The sequence below is a fragment of the Xenopus laevis genome, chromosome 1L (assembly GCF_017654675.1).
Source record: "Xenopus laevis strain J_2021 chromosome 1L, Xenopus_laevis_v10.1, whole genome shotgun sequence".
Classification (NCBI taxonomy): Eukaryota; Metazoa; Chordata; class Amphibia; order Anura; family Pipidae; genus Xenopus; species Xenopus laevis.
The window spans coordinates 141,042,738-141,058,813 of NC_054371.1; the positions used below are offsets into that span (position 1 = coordinate 141,042,738).

At 36.5% G+C, this 16,076-nt stretch overlaps 1 protein-coding gene across 2 annotated transcripts in view; it reads right to left on the reverse strand.

The window, feature by feature from the left end:
• cemip2.L (cell migration inducing hyaluronidase 2 L homeolog) overlaps positions 1-16,076 on the reverse strand; it is a 60,518-nt gene that overhangs the window by 15,685 nt on the left and 28,757 nt on the right. For both annotated transcript variants that reach the window (XM_018258784.2, XM_041564235.1), the window contains exons 4-12: positions 14,425-14,986; positions 13,844-14,013; positions 13,271-13,459; positions 12,060-12,229; positions 9,425-9,634; positions 8,650-8,855; positions 6,674-6,743; positions 5,169-5,297; positions 3,117-3,205 (exon numbers count right to left, since the gene is read on the reverse strand). In XM_018258784.2, the coding sequence (XP_018114273.1) occupies positions 3,117-3,205; positions 5,169-5,297; positions 6,674-6,743; positions 8,650-8,855; positions 9,425-9,634; positions 12,060-12,229; positions 13,271-13,459; positions 13,844-14,013; positions 14,425-14,986 (1,795 nt within the window). The remainder of the gene's footprint in view (positions 1-3,116; positions 3,206-5,168; positions 5,298-6,673; positions 6,744-8,649; positions 8,856-9,424; positions 9,635-12,059; positions 12,230-13,270; positions 13,460-13,843; positions 14,014-14,424; positions 14,987-16,076) is intronic.

Consider the following 16,076-nt stretch of genomic DNA (forward strand, 5'->3'; position numbering starts at 1 on the left):
TCACGAATATTTTCAATCACTCATATTAGTCTCTGCCCCATTTTCATGCATTTGTATACACTGCTGAGCACCCACCAATACACATTAGTAACATACAGTGAAAAACAAAACTAGTGTACTAGAGGAAGAAATTCAAGATTATGGGGCAGATTTATTTAAGGGTCGAATAGAAAATTTTAATTTTCGAAAAAAAATTTGGTCAAAACTTTCAAATTCGAATTGTGAATTATCCAAATTCAAATTTCGAGATTTATCAAACCTTTCCCCTGGGAATAATGTAAAATCGACTATTCGTTACGTTAAACCAGCCGAGTTCATGTATAAGTCAATGGGAGAGGTCCAGTGATGAATTTGAAGATATTATTAGCCATTCAATGTTTTATAGAGAAAAAAACTCGATTAGAGTTTAGTTGAATTTGATTCAAATTCGAGTTTTCGGGTCGGTAATATTAGTTTGAGTTTTAGACATTACATTTTTTCCTTAAATAACCTCCCAGTTGAATTTGAGTATATTCGAATTTATTCACACAAATTCACTTGAATTCAAAATTCGACCTTTGATAAATGGGCCTCTAAAAAATGACTTCTATCCATGTGATGAGCGACAAGAACAATAAAAAATATCATAAAAAAAGGTTCCGTTTATTCAAGGTTGTACAGTGGTACAGTGATGTGGTTTTTTTTAACCTCTTTCAGGTAATCTCACCCTAACCGCTCTAGGTTTCCCTAGAGTAACGTGGTTACTCTCCACGTCCTACCTCTCAGAAGCAAGTGTTCTAATATCTTGCAATGCTGAGGTCTAACAAGATCAAACCAGCTGAAGTTTGGACTAATGGCTCTGAATGGTAAAGGTGTATTCTATGCAGCATTTGTGGAGGTTTAGGAGGTGATCGGTACATAAATTTGTGGTTTTAAATAAATGCCATGTGTATAGCATGAGATATTTAAAACACTTTAAATTTGATTTTATGGCAGGCTTATTTTATCCTGCCTTACTTTAACATCTCCTGCTCTACCAAAAGTTTGTTCTTAACACAGTAAATGTATATTTAATGCGCTACTGTATGTTCCCTGGCTTTAAGCATCAATGAAAGAAGAAAGCAAATGGCACTCACAGCATGTTCAAGCAGGGTAACCCTTGCGTATATTTATTTGCACACGATGCAACGTTTCGGGGAAGGTCCCCTTTGTCAAGCATGCTTGACAAAGGGGACCTTCCCCGAAACGTTGCATTGTGTGCAAATAAATATACGCAAGGGTTACCCTGCTTGAACATGCTGTGAGTGCCATTTGCTTTCTTCTTTCGTTGTATGAGGAGGGTGCCGATCCTTCCAAGCAATTGAGCACCTGGCGGATCTTTAGAAGGCCTGGGTGTGCGAGTTTGCCATACTTTCTTTTAAGCATCAATGAGTCTTAAAACAATGGTTCAGTGCATGTGACAGACTTGTCTCACAGTGACAGGGAGATACTTTATGCAAATTAACTACAAAGGAAGATCTTAGATTTATAATATATGATGCAAACAACTGTGCGTTTCCTCTAGCAGCTTGAATACATTTTTTTTTTTTATAATAAGCCATTATGTAGTCAAGAGTCTACCATGCCTATTTCCATAGGGCAGAAGTCCCCCAATTAAATGACACCCTCAGAATACAATGGCTTTAATACTGAAGTATATTAGTACTTAAGTGGAAACAAACGGAGGTCAAATGTAAGTAGAAATGCGTTGCATTGATAAAACAAAATTGGAGTCAAGGCCAAAATATAGAGTCATGTCAGTGATTGGATTAGTTATAGTGCTCCTTTTTCAGCAAAGCAGATTCTAACTATTCTTATAAAAACAAGTGTGCTTCTGTGGAGCTGAACAGATGACAGAATCATCATTGCAAGCAGCACACTGGGGTTTTTGGCAGCAATATTTTCTCTTAATTCCATCCAGCCATGGCAGTTATCTTTATATGCATCTGACATTTACAGTACAGTAGTGTTCTGAAATTTATTACAGATTCCAGGAGGCTGCAGGAGGATACATTGTACAAAAGATCATATAAATTACAAAACACCCTACTCTGTAAATGTGCTAACTCAGATTTGAATGGGACTCTTTTTAGGATCCCAGCAACCAAGGTTGTACTTGGGGTCCAGGGAGCACCCGATACTGCAACTCTCCCCCTTCTCCCCGTGTCTACTTTAAATTACTGTCCTTAGCACCGAGGGTCAGGGGATGAACTGTAAGCATACACAGTCTTCAGTGGGGTGCAGGTCTGGGGTGGGGGCCCACAAGATCAGAGGCCCATCAGTTTTTTCACTGGTGTCCCTGCGGCCCAGTTCGACCCTGCCAGCAACTGGTTTGCGCACAATAGCATCATAAACATGTATGGCCAAACTGTACCAGTCTGTTAAGAGTTTGGAGAAGGCCAAGCTTGCCAACAGCCCTATATAGACAAGTTGCACATCCTCACAAGTTGCACCAAAATAATTAATAGGGAATTGCATCAAAGTGTTTGATTTTAATATCATGCAAACATGAATATTTAAAGACACATTTCAACCAGTTGTCTTTTGATACATTTTAATTATATTATTATTATATACATATGGTTGCCAAGGTCAGCTGAGCACCCTGAGATCATGTAATTTATGGCTAGATACATATGGTTTTTATTTTTGATTAATATTTTTTGAGACAGGCACCATATTCATTGGTTAGTCTGTCATGCTATATTTAGCATGACCCCTACAACCAGATAATTAAAAATGAAATAGGTGACATTTACCAGATATATTTCAGAAGCAAGCTGCTCCATTTATAAATAACCTGCAAAGTGCTGCATACGCACATAGCCCTATATAAATAAAAAAAATATACATACATACATACATACATACATACATGTGCAGAAAGCAAGTGGTCTGAGAGACTATGCCCATGGGATAAAGCTTTTTAACACTACTATATTATAAGATGCAGTCTGATGAAGTAATAAAGTTGCCTATCTTAGCCTTGCACCTTGCCACCCATTACAGAAGCATGGAATATTACGGAAATATTATTGCACCAAACTTTGATAAAAAATAACTTTTCCCTTGAAATGGATTAAGATATGATGGCTCACCTTGCACTATTGTCCAAACATAAGTACTCTCGTGGATCTTCAGAACTGGCATTTATAGTCTTAACACCTTTGTCGATGAATAACCCAGCCTGAAGAATATAATTTACATATTTTCATCAATTACCATACTGCTTATTTTTAATAACCAAGGTTAAAGATTTACCCATGTATTCATTGTCTTCCCTGACTAAAGGAAAGCCTAAACAGGAAATATGTTGCTTACAAAATTTAAACTAACTCTTCAACACTTCAATGAATACAGCTACAGTTATATGAAAAAGTTTGGAAATCCCTCTTACTTCTTTGGAGTTTTGTTTATCATTGGCTGAGCTTTCAAAGTAGCAACTTCCTTTTAATATATAACATGCCTTATGGAAACAGTAGTATTTCAGCAGTGACATAAAATTTATTGGATTAACGGAAAATATGCAATATGCATCATAACAAAATTAGGCAGGTGCATAAATTTGTGCACCCCAACAGAGTTAATACATCAATACTTAGTTGAGCCTCCTTTTGCAAATGTAACAGCCTCTAGACGCCTGTTATAGACTTTGATGAGTGCCTGGATTCTGGATGGCGGTATTTTTAACCATTGGTCCATACAAAACCTCTCCAGTTCAGTTAAACATGATTGCTGCCGTGCATGGACAGCCTGCTTCAAATCATCCCATAGTTTTCTCATGATATTCAAGTCGGGGGACTGTGACAGCCATTCAAGAATATTGTACTTCTCCCTCTGCATAAATGCCTTTGTATATTCCGAAGTGTGTTTAGGGTCATTGTCTTGTTGGAATATCCAACCCCTGTGCAACTTTAACTGTGTGACTGATGCTTGAACATTATCCTGAAGAATTTGTTGATATTGGGTTGAATTCATTCGCATGATGGAAACTCCACCAAATTTGACAGTAGGTAGCAGGTGTTTTTTTTTTTGGAATGCAGTGTTCTTCTTCCGCCATGCAATGAGCTTTTTGTTATGACAAAACAACTAAATTTTTGTCTCATCAGTCCAAAGCACTTTGTTTCAAAATGTGGCTTGTCTAAATGATCGTTTGCATACAACAAGCGACTCTGTTTGTGGTGTGAGTGCAGAAAGGGCTTCTTTCTCATCACCCTGCCATACAGATGTTCTTTTTGGAAATTGTGCTGAATTGTAGAAAGATGTACAGATACACCATCTGCAGCAAGACGTTCTTGCAGGTCTTTGGAGGTGATCTTTGGGTTGTCTGTAACCATTCTCACAATCCTCCACATATGTCGGTCCTGTATTTTTCTTGGCCTGCCAGACCTGGGTTTTACAGCAACTGTGCCTGTGGCCTTCCATTTCCTGATTCCATTCATTACAGTTGAAACAGACCGTTTAAACCTCTGAGATGGCTTTTTGTAGCCTTCCTCTAATCTAAACCATGATACTGAACAATCTTTGTTTTCAGATCTTTTGAGAGTTGCTTTGAGGATTCCATGCTGTCCCTCTTCAGAGGAGAGTCAAACAGAAGCACAACTTGCAATTGGCCACCTTAAATTCCTTTTCTCATGATTGGACACACCTGCCTATGAAGTTCAAGGTTTAACAAGCTAATCCAACCAATTTGATGTTGCCAGTCATCAGTATTGAGCAGTTACATGCATCCAAATTAGCAAAATTACACTTACGTGCATTCAAATTAGCAAATTACAGTTTTTCACATTTGATTTAATTTCATACAACTGAATACTGCTTCACTAAAAATCTTTGTTCAGAAAACACGCCAGTACTCAGATGTTCCTAGGAAATTAAAGACATACCACTTTTATCTTTCTTGTTGAATGTGGAGTAAATTATTATGCAGGCTGAGAGGGGTTCCCAAACTTTTTCATGACTGTATACTGCCACACACTATAAATACATACTGGCATTAATAAGCTGCCTCAGCAACACTCAGCTTGGCAGCTCTTGATGCGCATTGCGTGTATATGATTGGTCCCCCCTTTCATGCCAGTATAATGAGGAGAAATACACTTTTGCCTTTAACATAAGTGAATACAGTCTTCTTATTTCATATGCCTTACCTTAAAATTTGAATGCACCCTGTTGTTATAAAACATGCCCAGAGGAGTGAGTTCTGCTTTAGTTTCTGGATAAAGTCCGTGGGAATCTCCTGTTGACATCCTATGGAAAATATACCATATGCCAGCATCCTTGATTTAGAAACAAAGAAAATTCAGTAACAACCAGTGCCCAATTATAATGTTTTCAGGTGTTCTTTAGGAAGACAAAATGCTGACACTGACTAGAAGGAAGTATTCTGCAAGAATGTAGCCCAGTTAATCCTAAAAATCAGTATTTGCAAGAATCACCACGATAGATCAAAAATATTTTGAATATTATCTTAATCCGCATCAAAAATTGTGACTGCAGCGCAACAAAAACAGGGTTGAAATTCTTCTGTAAAACAACACATTTATCTTTTCTTAAATGTCAAAAAATAGTTTTGGTTTTCAGAGGATACAATCTGTAAAATGAGAGATCTGGTCAAGGGAATTCATGCATCTCATTGCAAGAGACAAGTTTTAACAAAATGGTGGTGCTATTGCATAGTTTTTTATAAATAGTTATTAATGGCAGTGCGTTGAAAGAAACAACTGACTGGCCTTTGTGGAATGGCACTCATTCAGAAATATCAATCATCTCATCCTAATGTGAGGGAAAGCAGCCATGACATATATAACTAGAAAATGCAACCAGTGGCTATCTCTCAACAATCCCATCTTTATGATTTTGCCATGTAGGAGAAGATACTAGCTGTTTTATAGAGGAAGATAAAAGCTTGTAAGATCATAGGTCATGACAGGGTGCAGGACACAGGAAGCGATACAGTGAAAACTCTGTTCTATTAACACTCCAACTGTATATGAAAGGCATAGAAAAACAACAATGTGTTACTATCTAGAAAGCATCCGAGAAAGATGCATTACAGTCTATAAAACAGCATGAATTCCACATGGCTGGGAAAAAGAAAAGCACGGATGTTTGGAGAAGTGGAGGGGGAAATAGAACATGATGGAAATGAAGAACTTTCTGTTCACATGAATGAAAATACCACTAGTTTCTAAATCATCTTATTCAAGATAGAAAATAGAACAAAGCACAGAACATATAATGACATTAATGAGAAGCTGAAGCACGATGACCTCTATGTAAATTTATTGGCACATGTGACAAAAGTTCAGAGAAGACACACTTTAAGATTGAGCGTTCAAGACAAATTCAGTAGAAAATAAAGAGAAGCCTTTCTTGCTTATTTTACTTTCTGGCCAGCTCACAAATTCAGAAGTTGCCCTTCGTACCTACCACCTCTGTTGTGAACTGCTACCACAAAAAATACTTTTTCACACAATTTCACACAAATCCAAATGCCAGCAGTGGGTAATTTGGTGGGGGCAATTTAATCTGTTCTGAGTCTATTAAAACACTCGATAATAGCTACATATACCACAGGCCTAAAATGTCACTTGTAATTCAAGGCATATGGAACACTGAAAAAATAGGATACAGAGAAAAGCAAACAGCTTACCTGAGAGCCAGCGGCTGCATTATTTATTAGGTTATTTTTAGGATTAGCAATCCAAAAGGTGGAAACAGCCCTGAAATCAGGAAAGATTAAAATAAAGTTCAAGTGCCAGTCATGGAAGCTGCTTTTTGCAATTAAAATAGAAATGTCAGTAACAAACACTAAATCTCTGTATGTTTATTTTGTATGAGCTGTGTTGCACTGGGTCACATGATAAATGCCACAAAAGTACCACTAAAACTCTGTATGTTGTTTTGTATGAGCTGTGTTGCACTGGGTCACATGATAAATGCCACAAAAGTACCACTAAATCTCTGTATGTTTATTTTGTATGAGCTGTGTTGCACTGGGTCACATGATAAATGCCACAAAAGTACCACTGGATTTTTAAATCTATTTTAAAGGTATTTTATACCTTCTGTTCATTTATTATATCATTCCAGTTGTCTTCTTTTCCTTGAGTTTATGAATGCTAAATTAAACTCTGCCCTTGTCATTAATAAAATTATAGTTGTGCATATATAGCTCTTGTTGTTCTACTGGGGAGCACCACGCAATACACAGAGAAAATATGTAAAAGCTTCCCTAATTGGAGAGATGTGATTTTTCACGTGATGTTTTTAGCAAGCTGGTGGAAGCAAACTTTCCACTGCATGACTCACTGTTTGCAGTGTTATCACAGTAGCATTTTGGAATATGTCCATAGTCCTGTCTCCACTATAAACAATTTCTTCCCAATCATTCTGCATTTGCTGCTAAAGGTCTTACATTACTGATGTACTGATGCCCTGTTGCCTCTAATCAGTCATATGTAAGATATAAACAAAATAATCTTGGTTGTGGCTTACAGTCCAGCAACATATATAGCCAGATTTTAAAGAGGCAGTTTACTCCCTATTTAACACGTGTTCAATTAATAGGATTTGAGTTTTGCTTGCTATCTGTGAACTGGTAATCTAATAATATACCTTGAAAGGATCAAATATGGAGCAACTAAGTCTCCCTGCTTACCCTGTTTAGGGCAAGACATAAAAACTACAGATTAAAACATTTGGCAAAAAATATGAGATTGACAAGCAGACAACTGCACTGGGTAGTGACCTTTCATAGAAGATCTTCTTGTTCTAGAGGAACTTACGGTGTCACATTATACAACACATATAACCTAGACAACACTATGCTCTCCTGATGAAAAAATAAAACAAAATGTACACATGGAAGCACTCTGGTAGTTATATTCTCTTTCCAGTACAGTTCTTGCCTATGTAAAGCATTAAAAGGCTTCTACACGAGGCAGAGCGACAGAATCATGTGCATACTGCATGCAGATTTCTATGGAAATGGACAATTTTGATGGAAAAAAACAGCACAGGGGATAAAGTCAATTTGAAAAGAAAAATACTACCTGACTTTGAGAACTTTAGCTTTCCAACAGCACTAAATGTTCAAAGGACTGGAAAGAAATGTGATCCTAAGAAAATTCTGAATTAACCCAGAAAGAAATTCATGGCCAAAAAAACTTTTCTTGGAAGAATATCAAATGGTTGGAAACAAAGCACTAGGCAAAGCTGACAAACGTCTTGGTTCTGCAGATTTTGAAGAAACAGGAATATTACATTTTGAAAAATGTTGATACTGTATGCGGAAACTGATGTTTAATACGCCTACATCAGGCATGTGTAGCTTTGGCACTCCAGCTGTAGTGGAACTACAACTTCTAGAATTTTAAGCATGCTTGGTAGTACCATGTAAAAAATTATAGAGTTCAAACTGTAGTCTAATCTTGACACAGAAAAAGTTATTTTATTTGAAAGAAAAAAAAAGACTAGTCTGCACATTTTTGAAAAGCCAAAGTTATGAAAGAAATACAATTTTGTTCTTGTGCAATGTAAAGTGATATATCTCTCAATAATTCTGAATTAGAGCACATTCTCTTACTGTAACCCCAGCAAAGATACAGTTTATTGTGCGACTCTTACATGCAGTCAGTGGCTGGGTTAGGAATGTAGTTGCCATAGACTTTGTCCCGAATGCTCACACACATGCTGTTATTTCGGTCTGTCGGTAATAAAGTGCCTGGTTTGGTAACGAGTCCAAGGTTGTGAAACAGCGTGTTTCTTTGTTCAATGCCATCTTCCAAGAAAAAACAGTGCCCTAGGGTGTCATAGCCAATGGTGTTTTTAATCTGCAAGAACAGAGGTTGATAAAAGCTATTCCATAATGATATTAATGTTGCAGAAAGTAAAAATGGGTACATGCTTTATAACTGTTGAACCCAATCATTCTTTTTGTACTGTTTTGCTCAGTCTGAAGGGATGCAAATATAGTTACATGCTTAATAAGCATTCCACCATTAGAGTGCAAATGCACAGGGGTGGATATGGAGCAAAGCAAATATGGTTTTTGCTTTTTCCCTGAGTCTATATTTTGCTTTTCATCACCTCCCACTCAACCATCCCCATGTTTTTATACCTCTCTTTTCTTGCCATTCTGTCTCTCCTGCTGACAAACTCATACACTGGTAATTTAGCATTCCTTTAGATGCCCTTTATACCCCATTTAACAACTGGCTTGGATTTCAGGAAATCAACCGCCCTTGGAATTTCTTCTAAAACTATTTCACGCTTCTGAATATTTGTTTAAGCGTTTCAGAGACAATCTCAATAGAACACTTTGATGATCAAAGGAATATGGGATATGCAGGAATTTCTTATGTAGACAATGTTGTTTTTAGTAATAAATGAATATACTTACAAGCAATCCATTGGTAGCATGGACAGTAATACATCTGGAAAAGCAGTGATGAATAGACAGTCCATCTACATAGGTATCTGAGCTGTACCCTCCTACTTCATCGACATCTCCACAGAGGTGAAAGTGAACAGGGTAACGTCCCATGAACTGCTGACCCATTTTCTTCAGTTCCACATTAGACAGATGTACTGAGGTGAAGTTGCTTAAAACCTACAAAAATTAACATGTATAGATAGATAAACAAATTACTGCAACAGGACTGATAAAGTCAAAGTATTTTAGAAAAGGCCCATCACAGTCCTCCCCCATAGTACTCCTGTAGACAAATATCATGCTTAATAGAAGTAGCCAATTCTAATTGTTGCAATGACTTTTGGAACAACTATAGTGTTTATAATAGACTAAAAGAAATACAAACTACTGTGTTTCTGATACCTCTTAGTTTAGGTTTTTAATGAAGCATAATTGCTATGAAGCTTTTGCTGTTTTCATTACTGCGCAGGATACAAATTGCCCTTCTGCTTGCCTGACATATAAAGAAGGAATTGTAGTGTTTTATGACTCATTTTCCAAAAGGCATGAGTGAGAAAAAGAGCAATGACAAGTAGGAAGCACAGAAAAGCAGACCAGTGCAGAATAACATTTCAAAGGTCAATAAAATGTATTTGATTTTGTTCTCAATTGCATTGCTGTAATTACTGTAAACAAGAGGCTCAACAGACTAATGGCTGTTAAGTTTTATTTATTGGTTTTTTTTAAAATTTAAATATAAATAAGAACTACAGGGTCTCCATACCACGAAAGAGTAAATAAATAGGGAAAACAGTGATACTTAAGGGGAAACGTGAAAACAAAGAAGAAGGTTGAATTAAACCTACAACAAGGGGACATCTGTATGGTTATGCAACTCTGGTGATCATTTGTGAAGGTGAGACCATTACTGCAAGTATGCAGAAACCCTGTAATTAATAATGTAAGTAATGTAATCTAAAAATAAATGTAGGATAAAAGTGTAACCAGTCTGCAGATACAGCAGAACAGAAAGGGATTGCACCTAGATTTACAAATAAAACCACTGAAAAATTGTTGCTTAGAAATTCTTTGTTTTTTTTTTTTTTGCAAAACATTTTGCCTAGAGTTCCTCTTTAACAGGTCATATGCAAGCTTACATTCATGAATAATGATAAATGAAGTCATAATAATTTAGACATGACATTATCTGAAATGATTCCATAATGCAGTAAAAACAAAAATCATATCAGCTATTCAGTTTATCAACATTACTCACAAGAACCCATATTATTCCAGATAAAGACTTACAGCACAGAGGGTGTTTTGACAGCCACAGTGCTCTCAGGGAGAATTATGGCGGACAAAACACCCTTTCCCAGCTGCAGCCTTTCTTAGGGATGGGAAATGCACTGCTTATGCCAGATGCAGGTGGTTCAAAGCAGAGCTCTCTTGGGAATACTTACTTTAAAATAGTTCACTAGTAAATACCACCTGTTGATTGGTTGCCATAGCTATTAAAACTGGTAAAAGAGATTCTTATGCAAGTTCTTACTTATAATAAGGTTTATGTTATGTTATACACTAAATGCAGAGATTGTAGCCATAAAATGCCATAGCATTTGTTAGCTATTTTCTTATCCTATTTTGTAAGGGGACCTGTATTTTTATGACAAATGCCAGGTCTGGAGACAAATGGGTAGAATGTAAAAACAAGGTATTTACTTGAGACACTTCCTAGAATGCTTGGCACCAGAATAGCAGACATAAGAGAAAATGCATGCACATATATTGGGAATCATGGTCAGTAGGCACAGTCAGGTTTTTGCCCAGGGACAGTAGCAATTATTGATTATATCAATCATTAAATTGCCATAGCCCATTTTTGTAAAATGCTTTGTTATGCATGAACCTGCTTGAGTAAAATGGAGTTTTCAGTGAAGCCTTTGACCTATGGCAGTATGAAACCTGCCCAACTGACAAATCTCATTAAAATACCTTTGCATTGGTGTCAATGGGAATCTTTGGCACGAAAACATATGAATTGCAAACTTGCCAGAAACTGTTTTGTCCTGCATTTTTCAGGATTAGGGATTCATCAGATTTTAGCTCTGAAGATTCTGACTGGCCCCAACACGAAGGTATTTTACAGAGTTTTGACAGCCACAGGTAGTGCAAATCCCAAGAATGATAAATCTCTCCATCCCCATAAAATATTTGATACTACTGGTGATGAGATTCATGACTTAACTTTACAATACATGCTAATTAAAAATGTCACTGAAACTAGTATCGGCCTGTCTTTTTCTGCACTAATGGAACTAAGCAGCATTCCTTAAACCTCATTGTCTTTAATGTTTCTTTATAGGTCTGTGAAACCAGCTGGCTTATGCTAAATTTAAAACCACTGCGCATGTGTAAGGAATCTAGTGGGTTATACTGGAACGTTGCTTAAAGTTATATTTCCTTACATTAGACAAAATTTAAATGTAACCCTTTTAAATCTGTTCCAACTAAAGCATACATATGAAATAGAAATTGCATTATCCAATTATCCTGTAGTCTTTTATAATACAGGAACACATATTTGCAATTAAAAGTACTGCTAGAAAGAAATTTGCCAAACCTTGATGTGCCCCCCAAACGTGTCATAGCTGAAGAACTGGCACTGGTTATCCCCATAGCAGGTACTCTCCGTTTCCCCTTGTATTACAATATTCCTTGTAAGGTCTCCAACCTCAGCCCTCATGTCCAAACCATCTGTGATCTCTCCCATGTGGAAATAAAGAGGCTTTTCTAATGACAGAAAATAAAGACATATATTAAAATTTTACATATAGTAATAATATAGTGTTGGTACCTTTCCTTTGGCCCAGTTTCAGTGCCCCTTGCAAATGCCAATCACTGGGCATGTGCATGGGACCCAGCTGCAGAAAAGCACGCAGGTGTGAGGCAAGAACAGGGGAAGAATCAAAAAGCCAGTTATATGCCACATGTCACTTCTCATTGAAAATTGCACTTCTGTTTCAGTGTAACCTGAATTTTGCATCCCCTGATTTTAAGTTTTCCTGCATTTTACACAGTTTTTTTTGTGGTTCCACCAATTTATAATGCATAATACATTGCCCTAATTTTACTTTTTCCCGGATTTTAAACCATTTTTTTATGGTTCCCTGCAAAACGTAAAATAGGAGTTCTACTAAACTTTTAATTTCTCACCTTAGTAAAGAATAGCACCCTACAACCACCCTACAACCTACCTAACCTATAATACAGCACTAACAGATTCCTCAGCACTTTTACAGATATTCTACTTCATTTAAAACAGTCCCTTCCCCAGTGGATCTTATAATATTTTTTGACCTTTCTTTATACTGTTGCTTTAAATTTTGGCATTTTAAATTCCATCTGGCCATACATGCAGAGATCCCATGAGGTGGGCAATATTGGGCTGATCCAAACATCCCAATAATCAGATCCCAACTGAGGATACAGGTGGTCGGACAGAGAGCCAGTATATGGCCACCTTTACTAATCCCAGTAACTGGGCATTCTTTGAGAGTAAGAAATATAATTAAACAGGAGCCATAAAAATTAAACCAATATGTTAAAAAAAGAATAAATGTAATTCATATAATTTTAGGGTTTATAACTGATTGGGTAGTTTTTGACCCTTTAACTCATTTTCTAAGCCAGTAAATATAATATAAATAAATCAAAACACATTCAAAACGGGCTCCAGCATGGCTTTAGAACTGCTATAGTAAAAACAAAGAACAATACAAAAACATGCATAATTTTTACAAGGATAAAGATGTTACTTCAGGCATACTGTACCTTTTACTTTGACTTGGTACTTGCTGCACTCCGGGCATGGAAGGAGAGTAAATTCCTCAGCCTGGTACATTGAGTAGTCAGTACTTGAAACAACAATCTGGTCTCCTGGTTGCCAGGAGCTAACATCTTCCAAGAGATCCAATATAACACCACCCACAGCCTCCACTTGGAAACCGAAAATTGGCTTGCCTGAATCAAAAAGATTGGGACAAACTATGTCAGTGAGGCTGGCCAAGTTAGATGCAAAGTGCAAAGAAAAGAAACAGAAAATGTAATTCGTTGCTAGTTAAAGTATTTATTGTAATAAAGACAGAAAAGATAAAGTGAGAGGGAAAATAGTTCAGTTCTAAAGAAACTCTTCAAGAACTGCACAAACAGTTGGTTCCCATTAAAGTGTATGGAAATTGGCATGATAGTTTATAAAAATAAATAAAATTGACAATATTCAGTATTAACTAGTGTAACTCACAACTCCCAAAAATAGCTGTATGGGACCAGCCCCAAATAACTATGCAGTTAAATGAAGGGATATTGGTTTAGTGGGAAACAACTGCATGAAATCAAAATGCCTACCTTCTTTCCATTCACTGTATGCTTTCACAGCAAACTTCTGACCATCCACTGTGGTGAATTCTTTCATAGCTAATGCTTTCCCCCCAGAACTATGATTTTCATAATCTCTAACTGATTCGCTGTAGGAATCATTTCCTCCACCAATCACTCCGACAAAAGCCCAAGCTTGCCTGAAATAAAATTCCTTAAGATGTTAACGCTGTGGGTCTACCGCCATCACAATAATCAAAAACAAGCATATAAAAGGTCTGAATATTACAATTATAGAATTTACATACATATATTAACCCACATATGAAATTGGTATATTTACTACATACTGTAATGAAGATAGTGTTCCATGTGTTCATAGTATACCTTGCTGTCAGTCACCATGTTCTCATGCAATATTATAGATTTACATCAGGAATATGTAGTTAGATAGATCAGAGTATCAAATTTAAAAAGGTCTTGAATTTGCTTGCATTCCAAAGTAAAAGTCAGATAAGAGAACTCATTGCAAAGAACAAGCCAACAGAAAGAACATTTGATTTAAATACTGTTAATAGAAAAGTACATATAAAATTGCCGATTTATTTTACCTATAGCTTAATCCTTTGACAAGCTTACTCCCAAGTAGATTTTGAATCGTCAGTCGTGTTTCATCCAGCAAATTTTTCTCAACAGAGTCGCCAACAGCAATAGCAACAATTCGACCAGGCTTCAGGGTTTTAAGATATTCCTGGAACCTCTTGCTCTCATTTTGATGTACATATGTATCAAATCTTTCTATGTCTAGTCTTTGGGCAGTATCTTGATCGATAACTCTTACATTCATACCTCTGACAAAAGAACGTTCAAAACTGTAAGATCCAGATATAAGACCTAAGGAATGTAATGACTTTGTTAACAATGTCCAAGATAATTTGCGAGATCCGTGCAATTCCAGTGTTCCACCAGCTGATACACCAATGAACTTCCTGCCAAAATCTGGCACATCCTCTCCTTCATCCGATTTACCATATAAGATAATATTTGCTTTGGATTTATAATGGCATTTCTCTGCTCCAATATGGAGCGCACCACCATCCTTTATCAGGATAAAACGAGTTCTTAAAGTAATATTTTTGGAGCCATTTGCATTGTCTTCAAAAACTAGCCGCCCTGCAGGAAAGAGAGATTCTTAAGTAAATTATAAATGATTGATGTAGTGGAAACTCTAAACAAATGTGAGTGGAGGGGAGAAGAACATTTCAGATGGTAGATGCAACAACACATACCCTATGTATCTTTAGAATATACCTGCCTGTCGATAAATACATATGTTTTGCATTTATTGCACATTGGTGTTAACATTCTGACCACAAGTACTGACAAATTCAGTTTTAAAAAATGTGTTACAAAATACAACTTCTGAATGCAGTTTTATAAATACAGTTTAATTGAAAGTTTAAAAAAACATTTCTTGAACATCTTTATAGTTAAAGTTAAAGGAACAGTTCAGTGTAAAAATAAAAATTGGGTAAATAGATAGGCTGTCCAAAATAAAAATGTTTCTAATATAGTTTGTTAGGCAAAAATGTAATGTATAAAGGCTGGAGTGACTGGATGTCTAACATAATGGAACAGAACACAACTTCCTGCTTTTCAGCTCTCTAACTCTGAGTTAGTCACTGACTTTAAGGTGGGCCACATGGGACATAACGCTTTAGTGAGTTTGCAATTGATGCTTAGCATGCAGCTCAGATTCAAAAGCAACAGTTATGACCCATGTGCCCCACCCCCTCAAGTCACCGATTGGTTACTGTCTGGTAACCAATCAGTGGAAACCAGGATGTAGTGTTCTGGCTGTTTTGTAAGACATCCAGTCACTCACATTACATTTTTGCCTAACTAACTATATTAGAAACATTTTTTATTTTGCACAGCCTATCTATTTACCCAGTTTTTATTTCTATATTGAAAAAATCCTTTAAAGGAGGTCTTATCCCTTTAAAAACTAGTGTAGGCCAATACTTTGGTTGGGAGACACCTTTACCAAGAAATGCAGGGAGGTGGCAGCCTATAAATATGACAGGAGATAAATAGTTAGGGCCACTATATGGGGTTTACAGTGACAGAGTATGGCAGCTTACCAATTTTCTAACCATAACCTTGTAAATAAAAAACAGTTTTTGTAATTGTTATAAAAAATAAAAAAAACTGTTTTTGGAATTGTAAGCAATATAATAGATGCTAATACAATGGTTAAACA